The sequence below is a fragment of the Myxocyprinus asiaticus genome, chromosome 6 (genome assembly GCF_019703515.2).
Source record: "Myxocyprinus asiaticus isolate MX2 ecotype Aquarium Trade chromosome 6, UBuf_Myxa_2, whole genome shotgun sequence".
Classification (NCBI taxonomy): Eukaryota; Metazoa; Chordata; class Actinopteri; order Cypriniformes; family Catostomidae; genus Myxocyprinus; species Myxocyprinus asiaticus.
In genome coordinates, this window is record NC_059349.1 from 20,930,547 (window position 1) to 20,948,928 (window position 18,382).

Sequence of the window (18,382 nt, forward strand, 5' to 3'; positions counted from 1 at the left end):
TGCAAAGCTGTCATTGCTGCACGTGTAGTATTTTTTGATGAGAACCCTTTGAAGTAGTTTAAGAAGTTCTGAAAATTTTTTTCAAATTGTAATAGTTTTTTTTCAAGTTATTAATGTCCTGACTATCCATTGAGATCAGTTGAATGCCACTTTGGTGAATAAAAGTACCAATTTCCATAAGAGCAAAATCTGTATATTATTCTAAACTTTTGGCCGCCAGTGTAAATGGAGGCCCAGATAAGCCAGATGTTCAACAGTGTCATACATTGACAAATGAAAGTCAATTAATTTATATAGTACTTGATCCATATGTGTTTTCCCTTATAAAAGTGTGAAATTCTCTTGTGTGGAAAAAAAAAAATGGTTGTGTGATATTTTCAACCCCGCTGGACTTTAATATTACACAGTGCATCTGATGTTTATGTTGAATCGCCTGCTATTGATCAAGAAGTTAAAATGACCTATAACAATGTGGAGCCTTAAATCAGCTTTTATTAAAATTTATTAGAATAGATCTTTTTTTTTTTTTTTGCAAATGTGGCATATATATATATATATATATATATATATATATATTCTTTACGCTTTTCCAAGGCTTTGACAGTTGGTCTTATTCTCAGTGGACAAGCTTTGTGATTCTAGGGAAACAAAAGATTTTTCATTGTTGAGCCATCAGCACTCAATTCTCGCCTACTTCCACTGCATGACAAAAATCTTACCAGTATCAGAGCCAATCACTGATCAGCCTCACTCTCAGAAGGCGGTTCCTGTTAGATGAATGCAAGTTGCAATCTCGAAACCAGGCGTGTGTTGTCTCTTTTGAATGAGCTGCTGCTCCGGTTTATATTGGGAGGGGACTGACTCTTCTCAGTGTGGGCCTGTCACTGCCTTGCCAAAGCTCCCACAGGAATACATTGCACTTCATTTTCTCAGTCAGTACACTGGTGACAACTGTTGTGATTGAAAGAAACGATAAGGACACTGGGAAGAAAAAAGTTTCCACAGCTCTTTTTTTTATTATTTTTTTATTTTTTTTATTTTTTTTTGCCCCTGTGGGGCAGTATTTTCCCCCCATTTTATATTATTTATTTATGTATTCATTTTTTAGTCTGGAGTAACGTATGAGAGAGCCTGAGTGGAAAGAAAGATAACAGGTAAGGTAAACTTGTCAGCTCAAACAATTGTAAAAACTGCCTTGCTGTATTATTAATGGGATTAATGTAGTTGCCTGACTATGATAGAAAGAGTTGACTCACTATAACAATGCTGCTTATGGTCTTGTTTGCGTCTGTCAGGATTTTATTTTGGTGCCCCATCTCTGCGTACGGTTGACTGTTTTTGATTCATTTTCTGAATGTTTTCAGTAGCAGTTCCTGTCTAGTGAGTAAATCTGATTCTATGATGGGATTGTAAAATATCTACCTTTCTCCACCTCACCAGTTTGACTAGCTTTGTTTGCACTATTAGTCATTGAAGGTCTGGTAGTATAGAACAGCTTAATCATTACAGGTGATTTTAGAGTTTCTTTTAAATGTCCTGGTATTTTAGACATAATTTGAATTGATTAAGCACTGATACCATGGTGAAATGTTCCTTTGAGCTTATGTTTATTAATTTTTCTATAAAAACAGATTAGCCTTAAACCACCTAGGAACTTGCATGATTCAGTTTAAATGAATTTGTCAGTGAGTGAAAAGGAGATAGAGTTTAGGGAGTAGTTTTTCATGTTTCAAAAGATTTTCTGATCAAAACGATTGTGTGTTTGTCTCTTGTGTCTTTGTGGTGATTTTGTTCTCTTCTGATAAAGCAGTTGCTTGTAGCATTAGATCTGTATGCAGACAGGCATTGCTTTGTCGTCCTGTCCCATTGTTTCTGTGCATATATACAAACAACTGTGAAGAATAACATTTAAGCCTTTTATTGTTCTGTTCTTTTTGCCTGGTTGGATCCCACGTGTCGGTGAGCATGGAAACATGCTGACCAGTCTGTTCATTCAAACCAGTCCAATGACTTGTGTTGCCAACTCTGATTTTCGACAACTGTGTCTGAAAATTAGTTTTCCAACTGCAAACATCTGTGCATATTGTTACTTATAGCAACTTAATGGTGCCAAATAAGATAGCTGAAATTAAAGTCATTTCCACAATATTTACAGAAAATTCGCAAAACAGAAAAAGATAGAAAATGTTCACTGTCCATTGACAAAATTGAAGTATTTTGGAACTGACACAACAAAATGTGACTCCTATTAATCTGCTGAGTGGACATAGTTACCTGTTGTTGTGATTGTAAAAATTGCCAAATATTAGCTGCTTTCAAATCTGGTCAAAACAAATAGCCTATATCTATCCAACTAGTAATAAGTCATATGAGATGGCAAAATATCGTACGACTTGGCTTCTACAAAAAGTTATGAATTTTATCCCCATGGAGACCAACCAATCAACAAACAGCATTTCATACATTTTGATACAGTACAGGCAACATAAGCTAGCCTCCTATCCAACAATTTATTTTAAGAAAGGAAACATCTGTGAACAAATTTGGTTACTCATTCCGTATTTATTTATGCAATACAAATGACTTTTGTATCACAATAACCTGTAATACACTTACCATGTCTTATTCCAAACCCAGAGGATTTATTTCTTCTGAAGGACACAGGCTATTTTCCAATTAAAATCATGGTAAGGTTTGGGTTAGGCGTGAAACCTTTGAAATATCATAACGTATCGTCATTTATTGGTTCGCTTCTTTCTCTATTGGAACAAAAAGTCCCAACTTGTAAAATTTTTACAATTTCACCTATACTATTATTACGACTTGTTATGAGACCAGGTTGATCTATCATTCGTAGTAATTACTCTTTAGGCAAAATGCACACCTTAGAATGAATTAGTTTGGCTCTAGAAACCATTGCAGCATCATCTAACAAGTGCCAATCAGGTACGGCTATATCTTGTTCACTGGCCAGCTGTTTCCTGTTTGCTTTGGTGGGCTGTCATTGTTGACTGTCCTCCTGATAACAGCGCAGCCTCTGTCTAGCCTTTTCTAGCTGTATTGTCAGTGTCTGTGCACCTAGTTTGGGCTAACAAATGTACTTCTGTCCTCCAGTTGATTGATTGTTTGAAGAAATAAAGACAAGATGTTGGGAGAGGTGGTTTCAAACATCTTGAAGTTCTATGACTACCTTCTCAAACGAACTGGTAAGAGCTCATTGTATTAATGCTTTTTAATAAATTTGCTTCAAACTGTAGTGTGTACATCAAACAAATAGATGCAGGTAATGCAGGATTTATTATTCCACTTGTCTAGATCAGGGTTCCCATGGTCATAAAAACCTCAAAATATCAGGGAATTCTAAATGAATGTTTACGCCTGGAAAAGTCATGGAAATATCAATAGCAAATATATGTTTTATAGTTTTGCTCTGCTCTACAGTATATCATTGGTCTGGTATTTCTCCTTAAATGCTTGTGTAGAGTAAAACTTGTTTGTAATCTGTGTGAGAGTTTTATAAGTGTAATTTCTACTCTAAAAAGTGTAAATATTTAAATCTGCTAATTCACAAGATTGATTCTTGGCATACAAATGGAAATCTGTCCCAGGAATTGCTGTAAAATGATTTCTGGAAATCCTTATCCAATAATCATGGATGACATGGTCATGGAAATTAATTGGTCAGTTTGTGTGGGAACACTGCTAGAAGGATGTCATTACAGACACATATCATGTGATTGATCAGTTGATGTGTTATTTTCTTTAGACGCCAGAGTGCGGGATTATCCACTGATGCAGAGTCCCATACAGATGACCCTCATCTTGATGGGATATGTGTTCTTCGTTCTATATGCGGGACCACGATACATGGCCAATCGCAAACCTTTCCGCCTCAACACAACAATGATTGTCTACAATTTCTCAATGGTGGCCTATAATGCTTTCATTGTTTATGAGGTGGGATACTTTTCCATTTATTTGTGTGTGTCAATGTAAGATGATCTTGCCTTTGTGGTATACCTAAACGTACTGCACTAAGGACTTACATCTTTGAATAGAACCTCTCCAGTCAGAAGCTGAACATCTGACAAGAATTATTGATTAAAAATTGTCTTTTTACACTAGGAAAAAAACTTAAAGGTGACGTGTGTAATTTTTGCACCACTAGCGTCACCAAACAGAACTGCAAAAATAATCATTTTTTTCAAACAGGTCTCCTGAAAACTCATCTTCCATTTGTCGGTCAAACTTGCTCTGATAAGCCAATGTCGGGATGCTTAAACAAGCAGAGCAATATTTTGAAGGCACCACAGAGCCAGAGGTGTTTACACTTTTGGGGGGAAATCAGCCTAAGAATGGTTAACTTGCAGTTATCTCTGCATTTTAAGCTAGGTTAGGAGAAAGTATTTTAACATCAAAAAAATTATACACTTTGCCCCTAATTATTCATTTATTTTAAAAGATGAACTCACAGTATGCTTTGCATGCAGTGCTAGACATATTTTAGATCAGCTTAACACTTTCTTTTGTTACAGTTCTTGATGTCTGGTTGGGCAACAACATACACCTGGAGATGTGACCTCTGTGACCCCTCCAGCAGCCCACAAGCACTCAGAGTAAGTACTGCAGCAGTCCTTGTTCATTTAATTAAAAAAAAAATTATCTGATTCTCAGAAGCGTTCATCATCATGACTAAGCAATCTATACATGTAAACAATCTACACTGGTGGAGACTCATTGTGTTTCTCCTTGAATCCTTAGATGGTTCGAGCTGCCTGGTTGTTCTATTTTTCAAAATATGTTGAACTTCTTGATACGGTAAGAATCCTTTTTTTTTTCGTAACGTCTATCCTGCTTTAAAGCTGTCTATGTAGCTTTCACCTTCCCACCAACTGCAGGATGATTTGTGAATTAACAAGAACTGTGTCTGTGATCCAGGTGTTTTTTGTGTTGAGAAAGAAGCACAGTCAGGTGACATTCCTGCACATCTTCCATCATTCCATCTTACCCTGGACGTGGTGGTGGGGCATCACTCTTACTCCTGGTGAGTTACTACTGGTGCTTACTGATTTAAGGCTAATTCAGTCAGGACCACATCCATCAAAGAATACTAGCTTGAATACAGAATGAATAATTTATTGATAGTACACAAATTAAGCATCTGTTGGTATTGCCATTATGGTTCTGCTCTGGGTACACTCAGAGAGCACAGAACAGAGAGAAAACAGAACAGATCCAGCAGAAATATTACAACATTGTAAAAAAAAATTAAACATACTGACAGTGCAAAATGGTACAATCCTTCATGGCATAATAGATTAAATGAACACTTAATAGAACTTTAAATAATGTATATCATGTTGATCATTCAAGAACAAGGCACAATAATACATTGAAAATAGGAATTCCATCTGGCAATCAGTTGTAGTCTTAGAGCACAGAACAACAGACACAGATGTAGAGAAAACCAAAAGGCAAAGCTGCCATGCAAGAGGTGGAGGTGGGGATGGAGGAGAATGTTAAGTGCAGCTTGCATCCATGTAATGGAAAGATGGCTAAAGCAATGAATTAAAATGGAGGACTTAAATAGAACCGCTCCGATGAGCGTCTGAATTGTATTGGTAGATACAGTACTGACTAACGTGACCTGCCTGAGCTGACGCTACCCTTGATTTGACACTTACTGGCTAACTGTTCTCCTTTTGGTTCTGGACTTACACGCACAACACTCACATGAAACAAAGATGCGCGTGTCAGATGAGAAGCATATTTAGTGCTTATGAAGCGCCGAACACAATATGAACGTCATAGAATTTGCTGAATTGAATTTTTCAATGCCTGAAAAACCATGTCATGTTTCTGTAATTTTCTCAGCCTCACGTGAAGCCCTGCCCACTGATAGATATGCTGCGGCACATGGATATTTATATGTCGCGATATACACAATATAGAAACATCTCTATCGATTGACACTATATCGTCGCCACGAAATATATCGTCATATCGCCCAGCCCTAAAATATGTTATAAATAGAATAATTCAGACAATTAAAATAGATTACATTATTGTGGCAGACAAATAAAGCATTGATAAGACAATAAAAAAGTGGCTTTAGAAAGCAGTATATTGTATATTTCCATATTAGTGAACATAATACAATCATTGGCCTACAGTCCACAGCAATCCATTTTGCAATTGAATTAGTCCATCTGTCTGATATAGATTTATTATACTCTTTTGGAGCGTATCAGTTTGGTTGCGTCACATCATAAACGCAGCTTTTTAGGTCACCTTGTCTAGTTTAACATAGTTTGAAACTTAGAAAAAGGCGTCTCGAGATCCCTTCATCCGAAATTGCGCTCCCTCCAGCCGTGTTTGTACAGTCCGGAGACGTGATTAATTGTCTTTAACACTTTATTTTTTTATATAATTAATTGCACTGAATTAATGCTTTAAATCGACAGCCCTAGTTAAAACTAATCATGACATTCCTTATTTACAATTGTGTGTGTCAGCTGAGGAGACTGTTGCTAGCTATTACTATCATAAAGTTAAAAATGTTTAACTTTGAAGCCCATCTCTGCAAGATTAGTCAAAAGTACATTTTTTTTTAATTTTTTTTTTATATATGATGCTTAACAGAAACTTCACAAAGACAACATGGCCATGACAAATGCGTAAAGAGAGATTTTTGTGTTTATCGAATCAGATCAAGTAAGTTGTTGCCAAAAGTGGAAAGGGCTTTGGGACAAGTTCAATAAGACAAAAAAGCAATACAGTGCTAAAGCGGCAATCCACAGTCGAGAAAGACCTGCATTTTTTGCCATTACTTTAGTGCCTGGAACCAGGGGTTGTGTTAACCAAAATGTCTCCGTTTGTTACAGATTTTTTTTAAACATTGATGGATGATTATTAATACTTAAGATGTGTTTAGGGCGATCTGATCACACGTAAGCAGGCACCATCACCATTTACAGACACATCGCCATTTACACCTGATCGTCTCTTGACCTTAAGTTTCAAGGGGAGTGTCTCTGATTTCATGACTGCATACATCAGTCATTACATCAGTGTTACTGCATGATAAAAACACGCGAAACAGAATAAGAACAAAAACGACTCCCCTTTTTTGCCAGTTATATTTGCAATTATTGGTGTAGCCGGAAACTTTTAGGTTGTTGGGCCAAGAGAAATTATCGTTCCCTTGCGACTTAGTACACTTGACATTGCATTTTGCTAACGCATATGGGGAGTGTCCTTCCACACGACCAAGTTGAAACCTCTCTACAATAATGCTAGTATTCTAATATTGGCTATGGTGTTTGAGCCCCGCCTTTTTAAGCACGAAGCTGTCCGCAATAAAAGCAGGTGCACAAACAGAACTCCAGAATTTTCTTCCTTCAAGACAGCAATTCAACTCTCATCTAGAAGCCCTCTACTGCTTCGCCGTCGACTACATGAGTCAGCGGGCGGGATCTTCATGGCAACGAGAAGACTCTCTGCTGCCCTGCAGTGTTCCGGCGAACATCACTCCGCCTCGCCGCTTGACGCTTCGCTGGTGAATGGGCCACTTCAGCGTCCTGATTCCCCGTGGCACTTCGGCAGGAGTTGTGTATCCTTATAAGCAATTGTATATTGTACACACACACACACACACACACACACACACACGAGTCGCTTACGTGTTCGCGTCTTTTTAAAGATGCCGTTCCGTAAGCGTTCCTTGTGTTCCAAGATGCTCGGCCTTGTCTCGTTTGGTGGTTCTGATGCTGGGGATGATAACAATGTCATGTCTCTCGCTGCATCAGGCGAGTGGTCAGTGGATGACGCTACCTCCCCTTCCCCCAGCGAGGGCGAAGAGCATGTCCGGATGCCGTCAAGCAACCGCATCCCGTAGATCTGCCCTGTTCTTCCCTGAAGTTCGTAACGAACTGTCACAATCCTGGCGCTCGCCCTATTCAGCTTGCCTGTGCACCGATTACTTCCTCTCTAATGTGGATCACGGGGAAGAAAACTATTATGCCCAACTACCCCCCTTGAAAGAGGCGGTAGCGGCACGCCTCTGCCCGGCAAGTAGCAGGGCGTGGAACTCGTACCCCATTCATCTTTCTAAGCCATGTCGTCTAACGTCCGCACTGGCTGGAAGAGCATACTCATGGCAGACCAAATTGGTTCAGCACACCACGTGATGGCGGTGCACCAGGTCTTTCGAGCTACAATCCTCAAACAAATGGAGAAGCAAGGCTATGATCCAGTGACATTCAAAGAGCTCCGCACCGCTACGGACTTAGCGCTATGACCCACGAAAGTCACTGCACAGGCCATTGGCCTGGAAGTCAAGTCAACGAGCAACCTGGTGTTTTGGGATCGTCACATCTGGCTGACCCTCATGGAAATTCTTGACGTGGGAAAAGCCACTCTATTTGATGCTCCGGTGTCTCCAGCCGGCCTTTTTGAAGGCTCTGTAAATAGAATTGCTGAGCGCTACGTCACGATTCAGCAACAATCACAGGCTATGAGACATTTTATGCAAAACGGAGCAGTACTTCATCACAACTGGCTCGCTCCCGCTCTGTCACGGGCTAGAGCCTGGCTAAAAACCCCACACCAGCTACATCCGTGCCACCAAATGATGAACAGGGTGTTATGCTGGGTCAAGTTTTCTGAAAGAAAGTGCTGACCACAGACAGGTTGTGGCACAGTGTGTAATGGATGCCCGACTTTCGACACCTGGAAACAGGTGCGAAACGCCGTGATGTCAACCGCCTAGAGCTACTGTCTTTCTAGCTTTGAGAGCTTTTCATTCTGATATTGTGAATCGCCACATTCTGATTCATTCGTACAACACAACAGTAGTGGCGTAAATTTGTCGCCATGACGCGCTGGCCCATGTATGGCCGGCGAAACACAAGTATGCACTTCCCCCGTTTTGCCTCCTTTAGCAAAGTCTGAGTGGACATGGAAACAGTTCTGTTAATTGCGCCAAAATGGCCCAATCAGTCCTGGTTTCTGGAGATAGTAGAAATACTGGACAGGCCTCCATGGGAAATACCGCTGGGAGGGATCTCCTCTCTCAGGCGCAAGGCACAATCTGGCATCCCCAGCCCAAGCTGTGGAACCTGCATGTGTGTCCCCTGAATGGAGCACGCTAAACATGCCAGAACTGACTCATTCAATCATGAACACTATTTTACAGGCCAGAGCGCCATCCACGAATCACCTCTATGCGCTAAAATGAAATGTTCAATGATTGGTGTCTTTCACATGGCAAAGACCCAATAAACTGCCACATATATTTCTCATATTTCTTCAAGAGCGATATAGATACAGGACTCACTCCGTCAACACTCAAAGTTTATGTGGGGACTATGTCTGCGTATCACGCACCTGAAGCTGGCGCCACTATAGGCAAACATGATTTAATCATAAAGTTCCTTAGAGGAGCAAGACGATTAAATCCGGCTACAGTCCCGACTTGGGACCTAACTTTGGTCCTAAAAGCACTCGCAGGGCCCCCCTTCGAGCCTATGGACTCTGTTGATTTGTGCATGCTCACTATTAAGACTGCACTACTGCTGGCTCTGGCTTCAGTAAAACAGGTCGGTGACTTACATGCACTATCAATTAACAATTCTTGTCTGGAGTCTTTCAAAAGCCACTGTCAAACCCAGAAAAGGCTATGTGCCTAAGGTTCTAACCACGCCCTTCAGAGCGCAGGTGGTTCACCTTCAAGCCTCCTCCTTCGCTCCTCCATTTAATTCGGATGAGGAACAATCCTTGCATTTGTTATGCCCTGTGCGGGCGCTACACGCATACATTGAGCGCACTCACCAGTTCAGACTGTCTGATCAGCCCTTTGTGTGCTATGGAGGACGCACGAAAGGAATGTCCATCTCCAAATAAAGACTTTCTCACTGGATCGTTGATGCGATTGCCCTGGCTTATGAGTTTCAGGGTAAGATTTGCCCAATTGGTGTTAAAGCACACTCAACTAGAGACATGGCCTCCTCATGGGCATGGACGAATGGTGAGTCTTTAGAAGACACATGTTTTGCAGCAGGATGTTCTCAAAACACATTCGCAAGGTTTTACAACCTAGACGTGACGTTTCTCTCTTCATAAGTCCTCTCTGTATAGAGCGCTTTCTATTTCATTTGCCAAACACATACTTATGCCCCTCCCTTTAAGTATGGGCTCCCCATCATTTTACACAGCTGCCTGCATTCAGGCCATTGTAATTTACCATAAGTCACCAGCACTTTCATTATAAATAAACTCCCTTCCTGACTGGGTTCGTGAAGGGGTCAATTCATACTATATGACTATAGTTCATATATTCATTCTGAGTGCTCACCTCCTGGCCCAACATGAGAGTCACTCACTTGCGGCATACTCATATCGGTCACCGTTCCACGAGGCTGCAGCGCCATGTTTCCTCCCTGGAAGGTTATGTCATGTAGTGCGGTGTGATGGGATTCTGTTTCCCATATGCATAAGCAAAATGCAATGTCAAGTGTACTGAGTTGTAAGGGAACATCTCGGTTACGTACGTTACCTCGGTTCCCTGAGGCGTAGGGAACGAGACATCGCGAACGCTGGCCACACTACAAGACTCGGAGTTCTTTTGAAGTGCGAGTGATGCGCTCCTTGTCCCTCAGTCAGAAATTTCGGAGGAATGGTGTTTGTGCGCCTGTTTTTATAGCGGACAGCTTCATGCCTAAAAATGCGGGGCTCAAACACCATAGCCAATGTTAGAATATTGACATTATTGTAGAGAGGTTTCAACTAGGTGTGGAAGGACACTCCACATGTGCATTAGCAAAACACTCTTTTTCATGTTTAACCATCAGACATTTTTATTTTTATTTAACATGCATAACATATGGAACTTTAGGAGGCCTTCTGGCTAAGAACAGATATTTATTATTATATGGGGATTAACCCTTGAAATATTTGAAAATTTAAAAACAGAATTTTAACCATAGAATGGACTAATTTTGGTAATTTTATTCCCAATGTCTTGGAGGAATGAAAATGACCGATAAAAATTATTGTTGCTATGACTCCGTTATGGTTTACTGTCAATAAACTGACATTTTTTCTCTGATCGTGTCACTGTGTCTCAACTCTACTGTCATTAAAGTGGGGGAGAGATGATGCCGATGCGGTAGCGTGGCAAGAGAGAAAAAGCATAAAGGAATCATGTTCTGAGGTAGAGAAAAAAATATTCCGAGTTATTTGATTTTCCCTAAGTTATGACATATAAAATTCATAGCAATAAAATCACACACATGATATTTAGAAAAAAACAAATTTATTTTAGTCGTACGGGGAAAAAAGTAGCTCATTTATGCCATCACGAACTGCTTTTGATGCAATGAATAGAAGTTATAGAGAATAAAATTCAATCAATTCATACATATGATATTTGTAATTAATATTATTTTATCTTAAAAATAAAGTGGATGGAGTTTAGAGTTTAAGATGTTTTGAGAGCATTTTAACATCCAAAGTTATTTAATTCATTAATTATGTCAAGTCGATCTGGCTGTGATGAACAGGTTAAAAGTTATTTAAATGTATAGCCTAATTAATACAATTCATAGCCATCAATGAATTTTTTTTTTTTAACATTTGTTACAAATATTTTGTTAGACAGGAAAAATAAAGTGGTTGGAGCCGTTGCATGACACGGGATGCCTGACAACAGAACGCGCATCTCATCGCTTTGTTATAATGAAAGCTTTCTAGTTTTGTTTTTTGAGCTGCTGTGGTTTTGAAAGCTTTGATGCTTACATTATCCAGCCCAACAGTTTCTAACGTTAGCGGTTCGTGGTTCGAGGCCAGCAAGCTTTTGGTTGTTGGTGGAATAGGGGCATAAGACAACCAGCGCTTGCATTTATCTTAGCGCAAACATGATATTTAGAGCAGAATTCTCCATTATTTTAGTGGAGTACCTGTTTTAACTGAGATTTAAATGTGCATGCCTATCATCTGTGTCACTTTAAGTTGATATCAGGCACACTGAAGTTCCGTGAAGTCTTGTGCAAGAATGTAGGCTATGTGCTTTTTTTAATTTTCCGACCGGGCAGTTATTTCCTTTTTAAGCGGCAGGTAATTTTTCTACATACCTGGGATTCTGCTTGGTTCCAACTTATCTCAACTTTCCTTCATGTGGGCAAAATAATTAAGTATAAGGTTAATCTAGAACCCTGTGTAAACATTTCCTCTCTGGTCATATTTTTAATCCATTTGTTTTCATCTGCAAATGACAGCTGGTGGAATGGGTTCCTTCCATGCTTTGGTGAATGCATGTGTCCACGTCATCATGTACACTTACTATGGTCTGGCTGCTGCAGGACCACGCTTCCATAAGTATCTGTGGTGGAAGAAGTACATGACTGCAATCCAGCTGGTTAGTGTCAACTCTTTTAACTCTAAGATATACATGTGCATTTAATTGACATTTTTCAAAAAGTGTAACTGGAGTGGCAAGTTATTTTAGGTTTTGTTAATTATCTTGGGCCCTGTTAACTAGGCATGTGCAAAACTATTTTCAATATCGACTTGTCGTTCGGGCAATCGACTAATCGGTCTTGAAGAAGCCCTGCATAATTAGGCTGGTTTCGAGTTTACCTAACCTGCATTTGGCACATTTCTTAAGGGGCATTTATGTAAGACATATTCTTGCATTCAAAAACAGCTAGACAGAGTGCAACAGAAAGGAACAGGATGTAGAGATCTTGAGACATGTTTTTAGAACTTGACACTATCTTGTATTACTTATGGCATGCTAATTAAAGCACCTGCACAAAAAATATAAAAACTTGAAGATATGTTAGCAAAAATCAAGATAAACTACTCATTCTTTGTAGTTGGTTGTTGGACTGCTAGTTGATCATCATGACCTATCCTCTGCTGTTTATTCCAAGTATTTAAATCCGTATCAGGTGATCCAATCACAAGTGGACAGCTGAGACAGATTGGCGTTTACACCTGGTATTTACATGCATTTCCTATGACCACTTGTGATAGTTTTTTATTGAGGTGAGGGACTCTGAACGTGGCTGCATACATCACTATGTTCCCTTCACACTGGGCATTAACATGCTTTCCATATCTGGATATTCTTTAGCTGGAATGCATGTACACCTTGCAGTCAAGTGCATCTCCACTGTGATTGGATAGAGATCTGATCGCACTTTTAGAGATCTGATAACAAATTTTTAAAAACATTGATGGATAATTCAAGTCCTTTCCATTACTTTGATGGTTAAAAAACTGTTGAGGGATTCCAAGTGTATTCCAATGGAATAATTCATGGGATATTGTTCATTAGAGTGGGTAACAAGATCTTAAGTCTTCGGTATTTGTTGTGTTCTTCATATTGCAATGGCAGAATAAATAGAAAAATCCAAGAACCTGCAACACATCGCTTTAACAACGGATGACATCGTTGCATTGCAACCTCATTACATAATTATATACTTATGTAGTTGTATCCAGATTATGAAAACACATTTGCATTTACACCTTTTTTGAATGTGGTCAAAATCCGGCCCTAAAAAAGAGAAAAAATTCAGCACACCACAGCTCCAAAAATAGAAAAATTGATTATAGTGTTCTCACCTAAGGTGACTTTTTGAGCCCATGGCTCTTCATCAGACAATAAAAACATTCAAAGGTCAGCCCTTATATACCCCAGAACAATCAGTCAATATACATCACATGATTAACCAGAGATAAAAAATGTTGTGATTCCTCAACGTGCAAAAAAGAATAAAATAATGAAAAAAATAAAAAAGACAAGAAAAAAAAAAAAAATATATATATATATATATATATATATATATATATATATATATATATATATATATACACACTGGCGGCCAAAATTTTGGAATAATGTAGAGATTTTGCTGTTATGGAAAGAAATTGGTACTTTTATTCACCAAAGTGGCATTCAACTGATCACAATGGATAGTCAGGACATTAATAACATGAAAAATGACTATTACAATTTGAAAAAAAATGTCAGGATTTCTTAAACTACTTCTCATCAAAGAGTTCACATAAAAAAATCCTCCACGCCTGGGTGGCTCAGCGAGTATTGATGCTGATTACCACCCCTGGAGTCGCGAGTTCGAATCCAGGGCGTGCTGAGTGACTCCAGCCAGGTCTCCTAAGCAACCAAATTGGCCCGGTTGCTAAGGAGGGTAGAGTCACATGGGGTAACCTCTTCGTGGTCGCGATTAGTGGTTCTCGCTCTTAATGGGGTGTGTGGTAAGTTGTGCATGGATCGTGGAGAGTAGCATAAGCCTCCACATGCTGTGAGTCTCTGCGGTGTCATGCACAACGAGCCATGTGATAAGATGACTTATTAGACAACTGAGACTTGTCCTCTGCCACCCTGATTATTTTTTATAAAAAATAAAAAAAATGCTCCACGTGCGGCAATGACAGCTTTGCAGATCCTTAGCATTCTAGCTGTCAGTTTGTCCAGATACTCAGGTGTCATTTCACACCACGCTTCCTGTAGCACTTGCCATAGATGTGGCTGTCTTGTCGGACACTTCTCATGCACCTTACAGTCAAGCTGATCCCACAAAAGCTCAATGGGGTTAAGATCCATAACACTCTTTTCCAATTATCTGTTGTCCAATGTCTGTGTATCTTTGCCCACTCTAACCTTTTCTTTTTGTTTTTCTGTTTCAAAAGTGGCTTTTTCTTTGCAATTCTTCCCACAATTCCTGAACCCTGAATTCTTTGGTGAATTAAAGTACCAATTTCCTTCCGAAACAGCAAAATCTGTACATTATTCCAAACTTTTGGCTGCCTGTGTGTGTGTGTGTGAACCATAAAGCCAACAAAACCCAAAGTACAAATGAATAAAGGTATGAATAACAAAGAAAGTATATACAAAAACAATCAAAATCCAGAGGCAAAAAACATCAGGTTAAGATACCATCAGGACATGGGGCAAAGGAAGTCACATTGAATTATTAACTAGAGGTGAAAATCCAATCATTGCACAAATGAATATCCTTGTACAATGGACAACCCTACTGCAGCATATTTTATATTGTTATATCTAGACTATATCGCACAGAAACATTTAAGAAATCAGATAACTGTCAGAGAAAGGGATAAACGTCAAACTCTTCATTCAGGCCTTGTGGTGCGACAGTATCTAGTGTGTAAATCCAATAGGTTTCACGCCTTAAAAGTAAATAATTAATGTCAGCTCCACTACGAGGATACTTCACTGATTCTATACATATATAGTGAAGTGTGGAAACAGAATGTCTTAAAGCAGCAAAATGCTGTGCTACCGGGCTCTTAGGATCGTGATGCCTAATAGCACTTCGATGTTCAGAGATACAGGTTTTAAGCGGTCTACTGGTTTTACCAATATAACAGTCCACAAGGACCCCGCAGCATGTAAATATCATTCATTTGATCATTCATATCAGAAAGCTAAGCATTTTGGCAAATCACAGAGCTACCAGAATTCTCTGAATTCTGAATATTTACAGCTACAAATTACACCTCTAAAAAAATCTAAACAATAAATCTGTTTAAAATTACACATTTTTATATATATATACAGGTGCATCTCAATAAATTAGAATGTCGTGGAAAAGTTCATTTATTTCAGTAATTCAACTCAAATTGTGAAACTTGTGTATTAAATAAATTCAATGCACACAGACTTAAGTAGTTTAAGTCTTTGGTTCTTTTAATTGTGATGATTTTGGCTCACATTTAACAAAAACCCACCAATTCACTATCTCAAAAAATTAGAATATGGTGACATGCCAACCAGCTAATCAACTCAAAACACCTGCAAAGGTTTCCTGAGCCTTCAAAATGGTCTCTCAGTTTGGTTCACTAGGCTACACAATCATGGGGAAGACTGCTGATCTGACAGTTGTCCAGAAGACAATCATTGACACCCTTCACAAGGAGGGTAAGCCACAAACATTAATTGCCAAAGAAGCTGGCTGTTCACAGAGTGCTGTATCCAAGCATGTTAACAGAAAGTTGAGTGGAAGGAAAAAGTGTGGAAGAAAAAGATGCACAACCAACAGAGAGAACCGCAGCCTTATGATTGTCAAGCAAAATCGATTCAAGAATTTGGGTGAACTTCACAAGGAATGGACTGAGGCTGCGGTCAAGGCATCAAGAGCCACCACTCACAGACGTGTCAAGGAATTTGGCTACAGTTGTCGTATTCCTCTTGTCAAGCCACTCCTGAACCACAGACAACGTCAGAGGTGTCTTACCTGGGCTAAGGAGAAGAACTGGACTGTTGCCCAGTGGTCCAAAGTCCTCTTTTCAGATGAGAGCAAGTTTTGTATTTCATTTGGAAACCAAGGTCCTAGAGTCTGGAGGAAGGGTGGAGAAGCTCATAGCCCAAGTTGCTTGAAGTCCAGTGTTAAGTTTCCAGAGTCTGTGATGATTTGGGGTGCAATGTCATCTGCTGGTGTTGGTCCATTGTGTTTTTTGAAAACCAAAGTCACTGCACCCGTTTACCAAGACATTTTGGAGCACTTCAGGCTTCCTTCTGCTGACCAGCTTTTTAAAGATGCTGATTTCATTTTCCAGCAGGATTTGGCACCTGCCCACACTGCCAAAAGCACCAAAAGTTGGTTAAATGACCATGGTGTTGGTGTGCTTGACTGGCCAGCAAACTCACCAGACCTAAACCCCATAGAGAATCTATGGGGTATTGTCAAGAGGAAAATGAGAAACAAGAGACCAAAAAATGCAGATGAGCTGAAGGCCACTGTCAAAGAAACCTGGGCTTCCATACCACCTCAGCAGTGCCACAAACTGATCACCTCCATGCCACGCTGAATTGAGGCAGTAATTAAAGCAAAAGGAGCCCCTACCAAGTATTGAGTACATATACAGTAAATGAACATACTTTCCAGAAGGCCAACAATTCACTAAAAATGTTTTTTTTATTGGTCTTATGATGTATTCTAATTTTTTGAGATAGTGAATTGGTGGGTTTTTGTTAAATGTGAGCCAAAATCATCACAATTAAAAGAACCAAAGACTTAAACTACTTCAGTCTGTGTGCATTGAATTTATTTAATACACGAGTTTCACAATTTGAGTTGAATTACTGAAATAATTGAACTTTTCCACGACATTCTAATTTATTGAGATGCACCTGTATATATATATATAAAAGCTGTTTTGAAAATTAAATGTTTAAAAATACAAATTTATCAAATATTCCACAAAAATCTTAACAATTTTGTCAAATGTACCAATTCAGATTAACAAAATTCTGATTCAGATACTTTAGTCATTGTTCTTGCTCTATAGTAGTGCTGTAGTTTAACTTCACTGTTATGGTACACTGTTGTGTGTAGTTTGTAGCATTAGCACTACAAATAAGAACAGTAATTAATTTTAATTTCTTTACTCTAATGGATTTTCCACAGATTCAGTTCGTGCTGGTGTCTGTCCATATCACTCAGTATTACTTCATGGAAAAGTGTGACTACCAGGTTCCCATTTTCATTCATCTCATCTGGATCTATGGCACCTTTTTCTTTATCCTCTTCTCCAACTTCTGGATCCAGGCCTACATAAAGGGCAAGCGGCTTCCTGTTAACAGCGAGGACAAACCCAAACAGAATGGCATTACCACTGTAACTGCGTCAGTTCCAGTGGCCAATGGCAAACACTTGGAAAACGGCACTGTGCACTACACTAATGGATTTGCCCACAATGTGAAAGTAAAGGAAGTCTAAACGGACCAATTAAAATGCACAGTACAGGACTCCACTGGAAAGTTACACTGGTCCAGAGAAATGGTTTAGAAGTTATTTGTTTTTGTTGTCAAATGTCTATTTTTTTATAATTGCATGGGAGATGAAACCGCGCATTTGATCTGGCAGTTGGTTCCCCTTTCTTTGTATTTGAGCATGAAGAGAATTCGTCCACTGAAGTCGGCTTCGTAGACGTCCCTCTGAAACCTGACAGCGTTTCTGACAGCTGTCTGTGGTTGAATCCGTTGACCTTGGCTTTTTTTCTGGCATATGAGTCTCCCAGTTTGCACACTGTACAGTTCTCACAGATCTAACTGAAACTTGATTGTAAATATTTCCTCAGTTTATTGGAAATATGAGTTGTCCATTTTTTATTCTGCCCATAACTTATGTTAATAAAAGCTTTTTATAATAAATTGTATTTTTGGCTTTTGCTTGCTCCGTGTAGAGATAAAGATATATAGGCATTATTTTGCATATATATTGACAGCATTCCTCCATATACTGTTATGCACGGTAGTGTCCATTAGGCTGGAAAGGTCTTGCAGTGCAGTCTTTACTTTAGGCAATAAAAATGCTTTGTAGTTCTCACT

General features: G+C 39.2%; 2 protein-coding genes across 2 annotated transcripts in view; one reads left to right on the plus strand and one right to left on the minus strand.

Annotated features, from left to right (window-relative positions):
- Positions 1-18,382, minus strand: part of LOC127441882 (erythropoietin-like) — a 190,419-nt gene that overhangs the window by 70,497 nt on the left and 101,540 nt on the right. The gene's annotated exons all lie outside the window — the stretch shown is intronic.
- On the plus strand, positions 838-18,205 carry LOC127441880 (elongation of very long chain fatty acids protein 1-like). Its single transcript, XM_051699409.1, has 8 exons — positions 838-1,154; positions 3,115-3,206; positions 3,767-3,957; positions 4,536-4,616; positions 4,762-4,818; positions 4,939-5,044; positions 12,276-12,415; positions 17,460-18,205. Exons 2-8 carry the CDS (start codon positions 3,146-3,148, stop codon positions 17,769-17,771), a joined length of 948 nt encoding a protein of 315 aa, XP_051555369.1. The 5' UTR covers positions 838-1,154; positions 3,115-3,145; the 3' UTR covers positions 17,772-18,205.